Below are 16,844 nucleotides of genomic sequence, written 5' to 3' on the forward strand. Positions count from 1 at the left end.
TTCAGTAGTTCGGTAGTGTGATATCCCACATTGACACTGAAAATTTCAGAAGTAGAGCTATTTTCAGTAAGGTTTAGGCACATTTACTTGCTGTCACATTTTGAAAAGAACCAAATTTTCTGCTTCGGGTCTTTATTCACACAGTTAAGATTATGTACGGTCTGGCATTTAAAGTGTACAGTACCTTTTCCTGCTCTCTTTTGGCAGGAGCATAGCTCTGAGTTCCAGTTTCCCACATTGTGCAAATATAATAATGTGAGCATACATTAAATCAGCCACCTTTTTATTTGTGTCCATCTTACCAATTCCAATAACAATAGACATTATGTATCTTGAAATACACTTAACATCACAATATATAGCAAACTTTATACATTTTGTTAACCATTACACTACCTGACTGTTTTGAATTTACTTACAGAGTTGACCAATTTGGTACTCACGTGCATCACCATGTTTACATTCACCCCAGATCTTATATGAACTGATGACACAAAATATCTACTAAAGGAATCATAAATTCAGATACTTTGAGTTCCACTTAAGGAAATGCAAATGTATATGGAACAAAATTCTCTTCAACACAAAACATACATTTTCATGTACCATTCTGAAACTCCTCCAACATAAATATGATGGGAATTCTGTAAGTAATGCAACATATTTTTATTTCTAAAAGCAGGTTTTATTCAGGATTCCAATACACAATATTATTCCCCAATTTTTTGGCTTAAAAACCCTCTGTTCAATGTAATGGGCTTATGACACCTTACTGGGAGGGTCTGTATTGCACACATGGTACCACTGTACTGGTCAACATAAGAGTTAATGTCTTGCTGCATCAATAACCTCACTATCAACCACATAATGATTCCCATGGATTTCATCCTTTGTTGCACCAAACAGATGGCATCAGAAAGTGCGAGACCTAGACTGTAGGGTAGGTGTGGAGGAACAGTCCTATGAAGTTTTAGGAGCATTCTGTAGGATGGACAGACTAGTGTGAGGTCTTATATTGTCATGAAGAAGGAGCAGTTCATTTGCAATTTTTGTGACAACCTCAAATGATAGTGTCTTGCACATTCCAGCAGGAGTCACAGTTGTGTACAGCCGGCTGGCAAGCGGGAGATCAGACAGGTCTGCTCGACTTTGTTGCTTGATGACAGATACTTCACCCAATGACTCACCATGCTTTTGTTCACTGCCAGGTCTCTGTTGACATTCTGCAAGTGATTGCAAATATCTATGATCCTCTGGTTTTCTGCAAAAAGAAACTCAATGACACTCTGTTTGGAATGTAGTTCCATTACAGATGCCATTTTGAAGGCTATATGTAGCAGCAGCACCTGTCAAAACTTCATGAAACTATAGAGGCTGAAGTGAGAATATCCAACAACAACTTCTGCACTTTTTCAACCAAAATTGGCTACAAAAGAAATGCGTTGCATTTCTTATTGAATTCCCCTCATAGTATATTTCAGTCAGAGAAGTCAAATTATGGTTTCACTTGAAAAATATGAACAGATGAATCATTGAGTCTTTAGTGATTTGTTTACCTGGAACTTATTAAAGGTAGGGTGTTATCTCTGGTAGACCAGGACGTGGGAGCAAATTCAGCCATAGTCTTATATCTCAGCATTTTCCTAGAACAATTTAGGTGAACCATATAAAAACTAAATTAGGATGACTAATGGTCATTTGAAGTGGGACACAGAGTGCATTTGCCTATCAGTTTATTGATGTTAGCATTTTGACATTGGCAACTGAATAATCAAAATATTTAGAAACCAAATATTGTTGGTTCATCTTCGATACAATAATAAACAACAACAACAATAAGTGTCTGAGAAATCATTGTAGATGTTTATCACACTGCTGGACTAAATTCTGCAAAATATTTTTACCTTTCTTATCAAGCCAAATCTTATCCATAATGCTTACATTTTCCCTGCACGCTACAGCAGCAAAGCCCAAAATGTAGCTGTATGTAAACATTGTCTCAAATATCTTAATAATTATCTCACTTTATCAACAGGTGAAGTTACTACAGTTGACTGATATGTGTTCCAATTTGTTCATTAGAAATGGAACTAAGGTTACAAATGACCCAGTCTCTATCTTTTGTTGCATTACCATCTTTTGTGACCCATAATGTTTGCTCATTCTATAAAATTACAAATTCATCTGTAAAAGGATGAGCACATCACAAAAGGAAAAAGGCTGAAAATAATTTAAAGGATTTCCAATTATTTATTCACTAACAGCTGCACAGAATATCAGTCATGTACAGAGAAAATAGTTCTACAACCATTTCTCTGTCGAAGAATAATTAAGTTACACAGTACATCTTATATGACCATTATTTTTTGTTGCAATACAGTTATGAAGAAACAGGTTACAACATCCACAAAAATTCTTGTTATTAACTGTCCCACACAAATGTTTCCATTCAACATGACCTTCTATACTTTTAAAATATAGAGGCTGATATGGTTTTCACACAACTCCAACAAAGCTAATTCAACACAAAGTCAATTAAGTTATTCCACAGACAGAAGAGTGTCTTAAAAACTTGGAACAATTATTCTTAAAAAATGTACAATTTACATTTCTAACACAATAACACAATAATTACAAAAACAAAAGCAATAAAACGTTGTACAATGTCAATTTTGTTTCAAATGTTCAGCTGTGATCTGCTCTCTCTCTCTCTCTCTCTCTCTCTCTCTCTCTCTCTCTCTCTCTCTCTCTCTCTCTCTCTCTCACACACACACACACACACACACACACACACACACACACACACACACACACAGATATTCCATTCTACAGATGGTTACAATCTTCCATAAGTTAAAAAAATGCCATCACACTAAATATTTGACATATTAAGAGATGAACTTGAAATATAATACTTTAATGCAGTCAGCTGTGATCCTTCATTTCATTCCTACTTTAAAACATCTATTTTTTGTTTTGAAACTGATTGTTCTTGTTACAGATTAAGAAATACAGAGGAACAAACATTAAGGTGCACACAACATTCATACTTGGAATATAAACATGCAGTATTGCTGGAGGTCAGTAGGTAGAGAGCCCACGGCAAAGAGGGGCATAACTGTAGAACAGAGACATAGTTTCATAGCACCTTCAGAGTTCTGGTAGATAAATATTTAAAATGGATATTTACAAAAATTGAGACACATTTTTAAAAGTTCAGTTCACATGTACAATAGAAGAGGATATAGTATCATACAATAGAAGGAGAATAACATTCATCATCTTTCACAAATACAAAAAAGACAATACAAACATTGTGAAACATGGAATGGACTCACAAATGAAATACATCGATCATGATACATATGTACATCTCATATTTTACAGAATCACACATATCTAAAGGTTCCAATGAAACAAAAAGCAAACAAGTAGGACTATCATAAATTACTAGTAACAATGCTGCACACCTTTCATTGCTCAGTTTACCACAACACAATATTAAGGCTATCAATACATGAATAGTTCATTTAAAGTAAACACAGTTCTGGGACAATGTTATCAAAATAAGCCACTCTTTTTTTCTTATTTGTATAAAACGAAGTCAGATTGTCAACGTAGCATGGGGTAACACACAATATTTTTATGTTTCTTTTGGTATCTGACACACCATTTGCTTTTTAATCATCATTTCTGAGCCAAATGAAAACTTCTGTAAGTAGGGTGTCCATTAATTTCATCCATTTATTATACGAGGCATGGCTAGTTCAGTTTCATCAGTCATAACAGGTAATACAAGACAAAACATGTTGCCAATGGTTGCAAACATAATTCTTACATACATATGTGTAGTTTTACTTGCTAAACTTGTAACACCTTCACTGAATGTAACAATTTACCCCTTTACTACTTCGACACTTGATATATAATAGATGAGAAATGTTACATGGACTTATTGCACATTTTCCCACAGTTTGTAAATAAGCATATTTAAAACTGTATGTGAAGACAAAAATGTGATGTGCACACATACATCACATTCCACAGTCACTATGACTTGGAAAAAAGAACATATAGAGTAAAGTCAGAGGTTTAAGACATCACAACTAATTTTAATTTGTATCTGATATTCTTATTGTTACATCAAATGAATGTTCACTTCATTAGTAGCAGAGTATCATTTTTAGACATCGAAAATTTATGGCTGATCCATGTACTATACTGAAAGGCAGTACTGTAATATTTCTTACAAAAACTCTGCATATTTTAGATAAACATCACATTATATGTCATTGTAACACGGTGAAATACATACCTCACACTAAAGATCATTCAGTGTTATAGAACACATGCAGACTGAAAATTAAAGAGTCATATAGGACATGGTACATAAAAGAGATTGCCTACTATATAAAATTGTACTTTACAATTAAAATTTAATTACATACATCACTGAAATTTAATACTTGCATCCATTGTTACACAATACTATATTTACATGCCTTGTAAATTTACATGTCTTGTAAACCCTGTGAATATTTTGTTTCAAATACTCATTCGTGTAAAGCAGCAGATCTTTGCTTAGTTACAGCTGAACAGTTCTTTGATCATAATTTCATGTCACTGTTCAGGTAGTTACCTGATTATGGATAAAGTACCAGAGATGCATCATTTAAAAATTATACAACACAAAATCATTAAACATCATCTTCAAAATCAAATCCACTACATCTATACAGCCTTCACATCTCAAAACAGACACAACATTTAATATCTATACACCAGAGCCCCTTTCATCTGTGGTCTTGTTTGAAGTTCATTTTATATGGAATGTTTCAACTGTTGAAATACAGAAAGATGTAGACACAGTGAAAGGCTCATTTTATATACATTGAGTATGAACTTTCTTTTTAAATTGACAATTTATTATTGTTGTCATCAGATGTTTCTTTAGTCTCTTTAAAACTATGTGATACTGTGAGAAGAGTAAGCGTATACAGTTGATTGAGTACAAAACCCTGTCTGCGCTCCTCCCCTGACTATACGCTGACACCAACAGTGAGTCCACAGGGGGCACTCGTGGCTATGACCGTCAGAAAAATGTACATCATGCTTACAATAATGACTTTCAACTGATCAAAAAATGCTCTATATGATCCAGAATAATGAACAGAAATAAATAAATAAATAACATATTTATATGTTGTGACTTTTCAACTACACAATAACTCTGTCTCTACCTGTGTTGTTTCAAATAATATTTCTTCTAACTTGCTTGATCCCTCTGTATAAACTCCGGTGATGTATAAGCGTACAGTTGTGTTCTTAAAACACAATGCCTGTATTTGTTTGTGATATATAAAATAAACTTTATATAAGATATATATATATATATATCCAACATTACACAAAAATTCTTGAAATGCTAATTTAAGGGAAGTATGAAAAGCTGTCACAAAATTATATATCTGTTCATCTTTATCATTCAGTTACTTATATCATCACTCATACTCTGATTTAAATTTATAAAAAGATATTACTCTGGCCAGGAAGGCATACTCACACATGTGTAGTTGCAAAGTCTTTCCATTTCATCAAATACATCATTAAAAATCATTTATTATAGAAATATTTATTACACTTTTTTCAGCACTATCACTCTCAATGAGGATGGAAGCTGTGTACACTTTTCTAGCTATTTTGTACCTGTAATAAAAATAATTCCTGATGTTGGGTCCAGAAGTAGACTGAAGGCTCACTTCAACCTGAGTTGGTATCATATTCTCACAATCTAGGAGAGACCAACTTCTGCACAGCTGCTGTCCCCTGGCAAAAAGAGGCCGGGAATAAATCATTTTGTTTAAGTTTGCAAATAAATATAAAGTTAAAAGTAGTGCAATTGCTATTTTACAGTCACAGACTTATAAATAAACCACTCAGTTTTAGAGGTACACACAAATTTTAAATGATTCACTTCAAATTGACAAAGGGATAGCCAATAAGACTTTTGTCAATAAAAATGCTGACAACTTTCATGTATCACTCAAAACACAACTTATATGATAGGATGTGAAATAGAATTTAAAATTTATTCTGTATTTCATGCATTACTTTGATATATGAGGAAATAACTGGATGAATACATAAACTGAATCGTAATCTTTAATATGTAACTTCCAGTTTCCTAGCTTGTATGAAATGTTGAGAAAGCACTACAAAAATACTGTCATAGAATATGTAGAGTGAATAAAATGAACAATAAATTTTATTGTAAGAAGCTGGGACACAGACATTCTCCAAACATCTGTTAGCAAAAAGCCTCACTATCAATGTCTTCTGAAGTAGATGCAGTTGAGCTGAAAAAAAAAAATTTCAGTACATATTTCTTCCTACAAGTGATGTAATGAATAACACCACATTAACTATGACAGTGCAGAACACGTCAAACAGAACAAATCTCAGACACAGAGTGCTGATGCATTATAACTCGGTGAGAAGGGCAGCAGTATTTAATTCATTTTTCACCAGTATCAAATAGTTTTCGTTGGCGTTAAGGCTACAGAAAAGAAAGGAAAGCCTTGTGAGTGTAGCATAGTGAATAAAAAACTATGTATATATCCATCCTTGGACATACACTATTCCACTTCTTATTTTATTTTCCAATTATATATTTTGCTTTGTACCAACAATCGTACACTGCCCAACAAAACAAAAGTAAAGCATGCAGCAGGGGAGGGGCAACTGAAATGAAACTTCATGAGTTGAGAGGGTACATGGTGATATTATTTCAGTGGTTGCTAAATCCAGTCAAATTTATGAAGAACTTGTCAGTTTGAGTCCACTTATCAGTATGACATTGCATGTCAGACGAGGAGTATACGTTCTGTGTTTCCAGCAGACACAGTTCCTTTGTGGCATGAACAACAGGTGTATCATAGTGGGTGGCTGAAATGATGTGGCAACTGAACACGTACTTCAAATTTGAAGTATGTGTGACAGTGCAATTCTTGTGAGGTAAATGTTTTAAACTGCATACATTCACTATGAAATTGTAACAGTATATGGACCAAATGCAATGCTGCATCTAGCCATAGTGAAACGATGTGAACAATTTGAACATGGCCACAAGATACAGGACATGCTGATCAACAAGTCCAGATCTTGCACAGCATGATTTTCATCTTTTCAGCAAATTTTATGGACATCTGGGGAGGAAGAGATTTTCAACTATGAGGACATTCACACAGAACTTTGTGAATGGCTCTCTGACTGAACTGAACAACAGGCAGTGTGGCAACATCCAAGGATTGCAGTGCCATAACATAGTCAGCACTTCACATTGATACCACAAAAGTTAACAATGTCTTGCTGCATTCTGCAACAACGAATAGGAGGTGCTGTCAAAGCCACACCGTCCCTCCCAGCTCTGCAGTGCCACCACATGGATGGTGATATACAGCCAAGCAGAGGAAGGTTCACACAGTTTGTTATCAGTGAATAAGACAACAGAATCATCTTAGATAGGACATCAGTGAATACTACATCTTGTGCTGACCTTTAACTGTGAACATTATGTTGATATACTTCAAGTGAAGATTCTTGTTAATTGCCTGTATCCATAGATACTTTAATATTCAGAGACAGTTGTAAATAGTCAAAACATCCCTGTGGAAATGTATTATACAAAGTAGAAGTTAATCTACATATCTCTCTTGTAATAAAGTGAACTAATGTTTTACATGTTCTAGTATCCACTCATTGTCCTCTTGGGGCAAGTAATTAACACATCATTGTACTGATGATCATATTTTTGTCACGTACAATTTATTATCGATGAGATTTAATGACTTGCTCGCCTGCTGCATGGTTTTTGTGTACACATACCTGACTGCCTAGTGTTGCCACCTTTCTGTTTTAGAATTTATGTATCTTACCTAGTATTTCATCATGTCTGAGCTGCCACAGGAAATGTCTCTAATCAAAATTGTTCACTTCCAGGTGCAGGTGCTGCAGGTTTGAACACCTGCTGCTCAGTGTACAAATGACATCACTACTCAACTGCCAAGCAGCTCCGCCATGGGTTGCCACATCTAAATTTCATCCATACCATTGTCAGAAAGAAGAACGTTCAGAATATCGAGTGCAATTGTAAGCCTGTTTGGCTACTTACAATAGACAGGTATGCAGTGCAGTGCTTATTTTTTGTCAATGATGGGACCCAGTGTTTACAGCCTGTGTGTAAAGTTATGTCCAGATACTAGTCCCGAACCAGTCAAGTGTGATGATCTTGCTGAGTTGCTCGAAAAACATTTTGGTAATCAGGTCTATGTTGCAGCAGCAAGGTTTAAATTTTTTTGTCTCAAGCAATAAAAACCACACATTGCCCAACTCAAGGCTAACCAAGACATTGTAACTTTAAGTCTTCTTGTGGTATCAGTTATAGATATTTCATGTTACATGACTCAGTCATACAGAATGTCTCAAATGCGCACATTTGCTCTGCATTTCTAAAACTATCTGATCCCGATTTACAAACAGTTTGGGAATCTCAAATAATTGTGGACTCAACAGAGACTGATTTTGAGGCTCGATGTGTTTCATTGCTCAATGTGCACAAGACATTAATTCTAAAGTATATGACAGCTTTAAAGTGATTAAACACAGGGCTCATACAAACAGTGAGCACAGAAGTAAAAACCTTCAGTCTCGTGGTACATCATGTGTGTTGCAAAATTCTCTCAGGAAGTCTTGTCCGCAATGCGTTTTGAATTACACCTGGAAAGCTTGTCTTCATTGTGATGCAACATGCTACCACAGTGGAAGGCAGTCACATTCAGACAGTGTGTTTACGTGGCACTTTAGGCTCAGCAACCAACTGCCACTAGGTAAACGCATGGCTGCTGCTAAGCTATCAACACATGCAAAAGGTGTCACTGAAGACATTCACAGCACCACCAGCCAAACCTCACACTCTCCACATCGCAGAAATCTTCCAATACCATAAGTAGGCATGTGAAAAAACTTTTTGTTCACTTACAAGTGGAACAAAAGACAATTAAATTACAGCTGGACACTGATGCTTCAGTTTCCACGATTAATAAACTGACATATGACAGATTCAGTAGCCCACCATTACAGCAGCTCTGTTTTGTCTGCCTATTATAATGGACAAGGAATTCTAGTCCTTAGTATGTGTAGTTTGCCAGCAACTTCTTGTCGAGTGACAATCTGTGTTTTGTTTCATATACTTAATTATCCCCCCCCCCCCCCCCCCCCCCCCCCCCAATGTTCCATGGACCTTGCCGTTGGTGGGGAGGCTTGCATGCCTCAGCGATACAGATAGCTGTACCGTAGGTGCAACAACCACAATGGAGGGGTATCTGTTGAGAGGCCAGACAAACACGTGGTTCCTGAAGAGGGGCAGCAGCCTTTTTAGTAGTTGCAGGGGCAACGGTCTGGATGACTGACTGATCTGGCCTTGTAACACTAACCAAAAAGGCCTTGCTGTGCTGGTACTGCGAACGGTTGAAAGCAAGGGGAAACTACAGCCGTAATTTTTCCCAAGGGCATGCAGCTTTACTGTATGGTTAATGATGATGGCGTCCTCTTGGGTAAAATATTCCAGAGGTAAAATAGTCCCCCATTCGGATCTCTGGGCGGGGACTACTCAAGAAGACGTTGTTATCAGGAGAAAGAAAACTGGCGTTCTACGGATCGGAGCGTGGAATGTCAGATCCCGTAATTGGGCAGGTTGTTGTTGTTGTTGTGGTCTTCAGTCCTGAGACTGGTTTGATGCAGCTCTCCATGCTACTCTATCCTGTGCAAGCTTTTTCATCTCCCAGTACCTACTGCAACCTACATCCTTCTGAATCTGCTTAGTGTATTCATCTCTTGGTCTCCCTCTACGATTTTTACCCTCCACGCTGCCCTCCAATACTAAATTGGTGATCCCTTGATGCCTCAGAACATGTCCTACCAACTGATCCCTTCTTCTGGTCAAGTTGTGCCACAAACTTCTCTTCTCCCCAGTCCTATTCAATACTTCCTCATTAGTTATGTGATCTACCCATCTAATCTTCAGCATTCTTCTGTAGCACCACATTTCGAAAGCTTCTATTTTCTTCTTGTCCAAACTATTTATCGTCCATGTTTCACTTCCATATATGGCTACACTCCATACGAATACTTTCAGAAATGACTTCCTGACACTTAAATCAATACTGGATGTTAACAAATTCCTCTTCTTCAGAAACGCTTTCCTTGCCATTGCCAGCCTACATTTTATATCCTCTCTACTTCGACCATCATCAGTTATTTTGCTCCCCAAATAGCAAAACTCCTTTACTACTTTAAGTGCCTCATTTCCTAATCTAATTCCCTCAGCACCACCCGACTTAATTAGACTACATTCCATTATCCTTGTTTTGCTTTTGTTGATGTTCATCTTATATCCTCCTTTCAAGACACTGTCCATTCCATTCAACTGCTCTTCCAAGTCCTTTGCTGTCTCTGACAGAATTACAATGTCATCGGCAAACCTCAAAGTTTTTATTTCTTCTCCATGAATTTTAATACCTACTCCGAATTTTTCTTTTGTTTCCTTTACTGCTTGCTCAATATACACATTGAACAACATCGGGGAGAGGCTACAACCCTGTCTCACTCCTTTCCCAACCACTGCTTCCCTTTCATGCCCCTCGACTCTTATAACTGCCATCTGGTTTCTGTACAAATTGTAAATAGCCTTTCGCTCCCTGTATTTTACCCCTGCCACCTTTAGAATTTGAAAGAGAGTATTCCAGTCAACATTGTCAAAAGCTTTCTCTAAGTCTACAAATGCTAGAAACGTAGGTTTGCCTTTCCTTAATCTTTCTTCTAAGATAAGTCGTAAGGTCAGTATTGCCTCACATGTTCCAGTGTTTCTACGGAATCCAAACTGATCTTCCCCGAGGTTGGCTTCTACTAGTTTTTCCATTCGTCTGTAAAGAATTCGTGTTAGTATTTTGCAGCTGTGACTTATTAAGCTGATAGTTCGGTAATTTTCACATCTGTCAACACCTGCTTTCTTTGGGACTGGAATTATTATATTCTTCTTGAAGTCTGAGGGTATTTCGCCTGTTTCATATATCTTGCTCACCAGATGGTAGAGTTTTGTCAGGACTGGCTCTCCCACTGCCGTCAGTAGTTCCAATGGAATATTGTCTACTCCGGGGGCCTTGTTTCGACTCAGGTCTTTCAGTGCTCTGTCAAACTCTTCACGCAGTATCATATCTCCCATTTCATCTTCATCTACATCCTCTTCCATTTCCATAATATTGTCCTCAAGTACATCGCCCTTGTATAGACCCTCTATATACTCCTTCCACCTTTCTGCTTTCCCTTCTTTGCTTAGAACTGGGTTTCCATCTGAGCTCTTGATATTCATACAAGTCGTTCTCTTATCTCCAAAGGTCTCTTTAATTTTCCTGTAGGCGGTATCTATCTTACCCCTAGTGAGATAGGCCTCTACATCCTTACATTTGTCCTCTAGCCATCCCTGCTTAGCCATTTTGCACTTCCTGTCGATCTCATTTTTGAGACGTTTGTATTCCTTTTTGCCTGCTTCACTTACTGCATTTTTATATTTTCTCCTTTCATCAATTAAATTCAATATTTCTTCTGTTACCCAAGGATTTCTACTAGCCCTCGTCTTTTTACCTACTTGTTCCTCTGCTGCCTTCACTACTTCATCCCTCAAAGCTACCCACAGGTAGGTTAGAAAATTTAAAAAGGGAAATAGATAGGTTAAAGTTAGATATAGTGGGAATTAGTGAAGTTCGGTGGCAGGAGGAACAAGACTTTTGGTCGGGCAAATACAGGGTTATAAATACAAAGTCAAATAGGGGTAATGTAGGAGTAGGTTTAATAATGAATAAAAAAATAAGAATGCGGGTAAGCTATTACAAACAGCATAGTGAACGCATTATTGTGGACAAGATAGACATGAAGCCCACACCTTCTACAGTAGTACAAGTTTATATGCCAACTAGCTCTGCAGATGACGAAGTAATTGAAGAAATGTATGATGAAATAAAAGAAATTATTCAGATAGTGAAGAGAGACGAAAATTTAATAGTCATGGGTGACTGGAATTCGGTAGTAGGAAAAGGGAGAGAAGGAAACATAGTAGGTGAATATGGATTGGGGCTAAGAAATGAAAGAGGAAGCCACCTGGTAGAATTTTGCACAGAGCACAACTTAATCATAGTTGACACTTGGTTCAAGAATCATAAAAGAAGATTGTATACATGGAAGAAGCCTGGAGATACTGACAGATTTCAGATAGATTATATAATGGTAAGACAGAGATTTAGGAACCAGGTTTTAAATTGTAAGACATTTCCAGGGGCAGATGTGGACTCTCACCACAATCTATTGGTTATGAACTGTAGAATAAAACTGAAGAAACTGCAAAAAGATGGGAATTTAAGGAGATGGGACCTGGATAAACTGAAAGAACCAGAGGTTGTACAGAGTTTCAGGGAGAGTATAAGGGAACAACTGACAGGAATGGATGAAAGAAATACAGTAGAAGAAGAATGGGTAGCTTTGAGGGATGAAATAGTGAAGGCAGCAGAGGATCAAATGGGTAAAAAGACGAGGGCTAGTAGAAATCCTTGGGTAACAGAAGAAATATTGAATTTAACTGATGAAAGGAGAAAATATAAAAATGCAGTAAATGAAGCAGGCAAAAAGGAATACAAACGTCTCAAAAATGAGATCAATAGGAAGCGCAAAATGGCTAAGCAGGGATGGCTAGAGGACAAATGTAAGGATGTAGAGGCCTATCTCACTAGGGGTAAGATAGATACTGCAGGAAAATTAAAGAGACCTTTGGAGAAAAGAGAACCACTTGTAGGAATATCAAGAGCTCAGATGGAAACCCAGTTCTAAGTGAAGAAGGGAAAGCAGAAAGCTGGAAGGAGTATATAGAGGGTCTATACAAGGCCGATGTACCTGAGGACAATATTAGGAAATGAAAGAGGACGCAGATGAAGATGAAATGGGAGATATGATACTGCGTGAAGAGTTTGACAGAGCACTGAAAGACCTGAGTTGAAACAAGGCCCCGGGAGTAGACAACATTCCATTAGAACTACTGACGGCCTTGGGAGAGCCAGTCCTGACAAAACTCTACTATCTGGTATGCAAGATGTATGAGACAGGCGAAATACCCTCAGACGTCAAGAAGAATATAATAATTCCAATCCCAAAGAAAACAGGTGTTGACAGATGTGAAAATTACCGAACTATCAGTTTAATAAGTCACGGCTGCAAAATACTAACGCGAATCTGCAAAATACTAACGTGAATTCTTTACAGACGAATGGAAAAACTAGTAGAAGCTGACCTTGGCGAAGATCAGTTTGGATTCCGTAGAAATATTGGAACACGTGAGGCAATACTGACCCTACGGCTTCTCTTAGAAGCTAGATTAAGGAAAGGCAAACCTATGTTTCTACCATTTGTAGACTTAGAGAAAGCTTTTGACAATGTTGACTGGAATACTCTCTTTCAAATTCTGAAGGTGGCAGGGGTAAAATACAGGGACCGAAAGGCTATTTACAATTTGTATAGAAACCAAATGGCAGTGATAAGAGTTGAGGGTTGTAGCCTCTTCCCGATTTTATTCAATCTGTATATTGAGCAAGCAGTAAAGTAAACAACAGAAAAATCCGGAGTAGGTATTAAAATCCATGGAGAAGAAATAAAAACTTTGAGGTTTGCCGAGTGCAGAGTGCCAAACCGAGTTTGAGAATATCAAGGAAGCACTATATAGTGCGGATATATTGTACCACCCGGATTTTTCCAAGGATTTTTATTTAGGAGCAGACAGCTCTGACTATGGACTAGGAATACATTTGTACCAAATAGAGAGGAGCGGAAATGGTGAGAGTGTAAGAACAATAGCGTTTGGTAGCAGAAGTTTAAATGCTTGGGAGAGGAAATATTCGATTACTGAAAGGGAGGCATTGGCAATTGTGTGGAGGTTTAAGTGTTTCCGGTATTATTTGGCCGGGAGGCATGTGAAAGTCGTGACTGACCATAAGGCCCTTACATTTCTGACCACAAGCAAGTTGAGGCATAGCAGACTAACACGATGGGCCCTGGCATTACAAGACTATGACTTCGAGATAATTTATGAACCAGGAGCAACACACATAATACCGGATGCTTTGTCAAGATTACCAGCTGACTCGAGAGGAATGTTGGTAGACAGGCCAGAAGGAGAAGGAGTTAGAATTAACCTGATGAAGGGAGTACAATATGAAGAATTCATAAGGAAATTCCTGAAGAATGTGCGCAGGGAACAGAACAAGGACGAGAAATTAAAGACAATTAAAAACAAATACAGGTGTGCAGGAGAGGAAAGGATTCGCACATTTTATTATATTCATAATGGGATACTTTATAAAAGAAACAAGGAGAGTGAGGAGAACTGGAAACTCTGTGTGCCTGAGCATGTGGTAGAAAAATTAATTTGGTATACGCACTATAGTAATGCGCATTATGGACCGAAGAAGTGCCTGGAAAAGTTGAAATTAGATTGTGCATTCAACAACATGGGAAGGCATATACGTAAAATACCGAGTACATGTGACAACTGTCAAAAATCTAAAACGACTACAGTACAGCACAAAGGATATATGCATCCAATTGTACCAACAGCAATTAAGGACATAGTTGCAGTGGATCTCTTTGGGCCACTTCCTGCCTCACAAGGGAATTACACACAAATCTTAGTAGTGGAAGAACTGGTTTCCAAGTACATAAAATTTTACCCATTGAAGAAAGCTACTAGTAGAGCCATCATTAACCATTTTGAGAAAGACTATTTTCAATAGGTGTGTATTCCTAAGCGAATTTTGAGTGATAATGGGTCACAGTTCAGGTCAAAGGAATGGACAGAGATGCTAAGTGAGCACGGAATAGAGCAAATTGTCATTTCTAGGTATAGGCCAGCTTCTAACCCAGCGGAACGAACAATGAAGGAATTGAACCGTTTATGCCGAAACTACTGTCATAGGAAGCATGGTTCATGGAAAGAATATCTGGAAGAATTTGAGCGGGTTAGGAATCACCTCCCACATGAGTCTACAGGGTTTGCCTCATGTGAAGTATTGCTCAATCAAGAACCCGATAGTATTTTTCGTGAGTTGTTAGTCTACCCACCAGGAAGTTCATTGACCTGGGAAAGGAAATTGGAGCTGGTGGAATTAAGTATGAAGGGGAAGGCTAGGAAAAGACAGGAAAGACACGACAAGCTAGTGAAACCGATAACTTACTGAATGGGAGACCTGGTATTAGTAAAGGTTCATGCTAGATCAAAGAAAATAAACTCTGAAATACATAAGTTTAACCACGTTTATAAGGGACCGTACAGGATTATAAAAATTGGTCATCATAACACTGTGGAGTTGGAATATGCACGGACAAAGAGAGTGCATGGTAAGGAGCATTTGGAAAACATAAAAAGGTACTACTCCCACGAGAGCAGAAATGACCCAGATGAGGAAGAGGAACTCAATTAGGGCCAATGTCTGAACTGAGAGTGTTCAAGCTCCTTGATGTAGTGGGGAAGGACGTGGTTAGAACATTTAGCTGTAAAATTGACATTTGAAAGAGGGAAAGGTTTATTTACATTGTGTTTTGTGATGTATTACAATTAGAATTGCATATTTCATGTCGAAGATTATCTAAGAATGAGTATAAAACCTGTGATAACTAATTTGTAGTATAGTAATTCATATGTCCTGTGTTTAAGTAATAATTTTTGAGTGTATATGTTGTGTGTTTCATTCAATATTGGACTAGAGAGGACTATTGCTGGTTGATATAAAAATTGTAATTTGGACAATACCATGTTTATGAGATGTATAACCTTTTGCAAAAATTATTGTGGAGGCAGCCCACTACCGGAGTCGAGGGATTATTTGATGAATTGTAATTTCATTAATTATTTACACTGTGTGTTTGTTCAAATGTAGCAATGTTTCATTCCCTTGCCGATTCTTTTTTGCCTGCGGCTCTAAAGAAGTTTTTGAGGGCGGGGATGTAAGGGGTCCGCAGGCCCTTACTACTAGGTTTGCACTCACACAGGTCGACAGGGCAACTATCGATTAGTGTGTCGGGTCGCGAGAGCGAGAGTTGAGCCAAGTCAGTGCGTGTTGTAGGTTCCCACGAGGTGGGCAGAGCTGAGCAGAAGCCAGCAATTGATAGAAATTACCGACAAAGGGAGTGGCCATCGCCGCGGTTCAACCCCTTTGTGTTAGTATTATACGGGAAAGTGAGAAAGTATAATCAACAGAGTGATTCAGTGATATTTATGTGCCGTTACTGAGATTCCGCGTCTACCGCGCCGGCATTGTTTGGATTGCAGTGTTGGATTGCAGTGCTGGATACAGTGATTAAAATCTGCGTGTGACGATTATGAATACCGAGGAAGCCTGTGCTGAGATTAGCCGTTATTAACAGTGTATTGACGAAGGCAGTGGCTGTCTCCTTATTTTGGTGTTTTTGTGATGAATATAGGTCGTTGATTGATGAAGCTGTGTTTGTTGTTCCTCTTGCCACCAAACAGTACATTATTACAGCATTTGCGAAGGACAAAATGGAATGTAACAACTCCGTAGCAGTCCAATCCGATTGCCAGCCCCATTAGGCACACGGTCACATTAATTAATATCTATTTGGGCTGCTATCAGATCCCGATCGAGCGGGATAAGTCAAGTAGAATAAACCGGAGTGTTACAAGCTGCATCAAACCTGTTATATCCTAGCCAGTAATGCCACCCGAGCCCGCT

General features: G+C 37.9%; 1 protein-coding gene across 4 annotated transcripts in view; it reads right to left on the reverse strand.

Annotated features, from left to right (window-relative positions):
* Positions 1-382: 382 nt before the first annotated feature.
* Positions 383-16,844, reverse strand: part of LOC124796435 (cAMP-specific 3',5'-cyclic phosphodiesterase 4A-like) — a 323,597-nt gene continuing 307,135 nt past the window's right edge. For 3 of the 4 annotated variants that reach the window (XM_047260627.1, XM_047260626.1, XM_047260624.1), the window contains one exon: positions 383-5,826. In XM_047260627.1, the coding sequence (XP_047116583.1) occupies positions 5,792-5,826 (35 nt within the window). In that variant the 3' untranslated portion in view covers positions 383-5,791. The remainder of the gene's footprint in view (positions 5,827-16,844) is intronic. The other variant, XM_047260625.1, reaches the window with a different exon arrangement.

The sequence above is a fragment of the Schistocerca piceifrons genome, chromosome 4, assembly GCF_021461385.2.
Source record: "Schistocerca piceifrons isolate TAMUIC-IGC-003096 chromosome 4, iqSchPice1.1, whole genome shotgun sequence".
In the NCBI taxonomy this organism is placed as follows: domain Eukaryota; kingdom Metazoa; phylum Arthropoda; class Insecta; order Orthoptera; family Acrididae; genus Schistocerca; species Schistocerca piceifrons.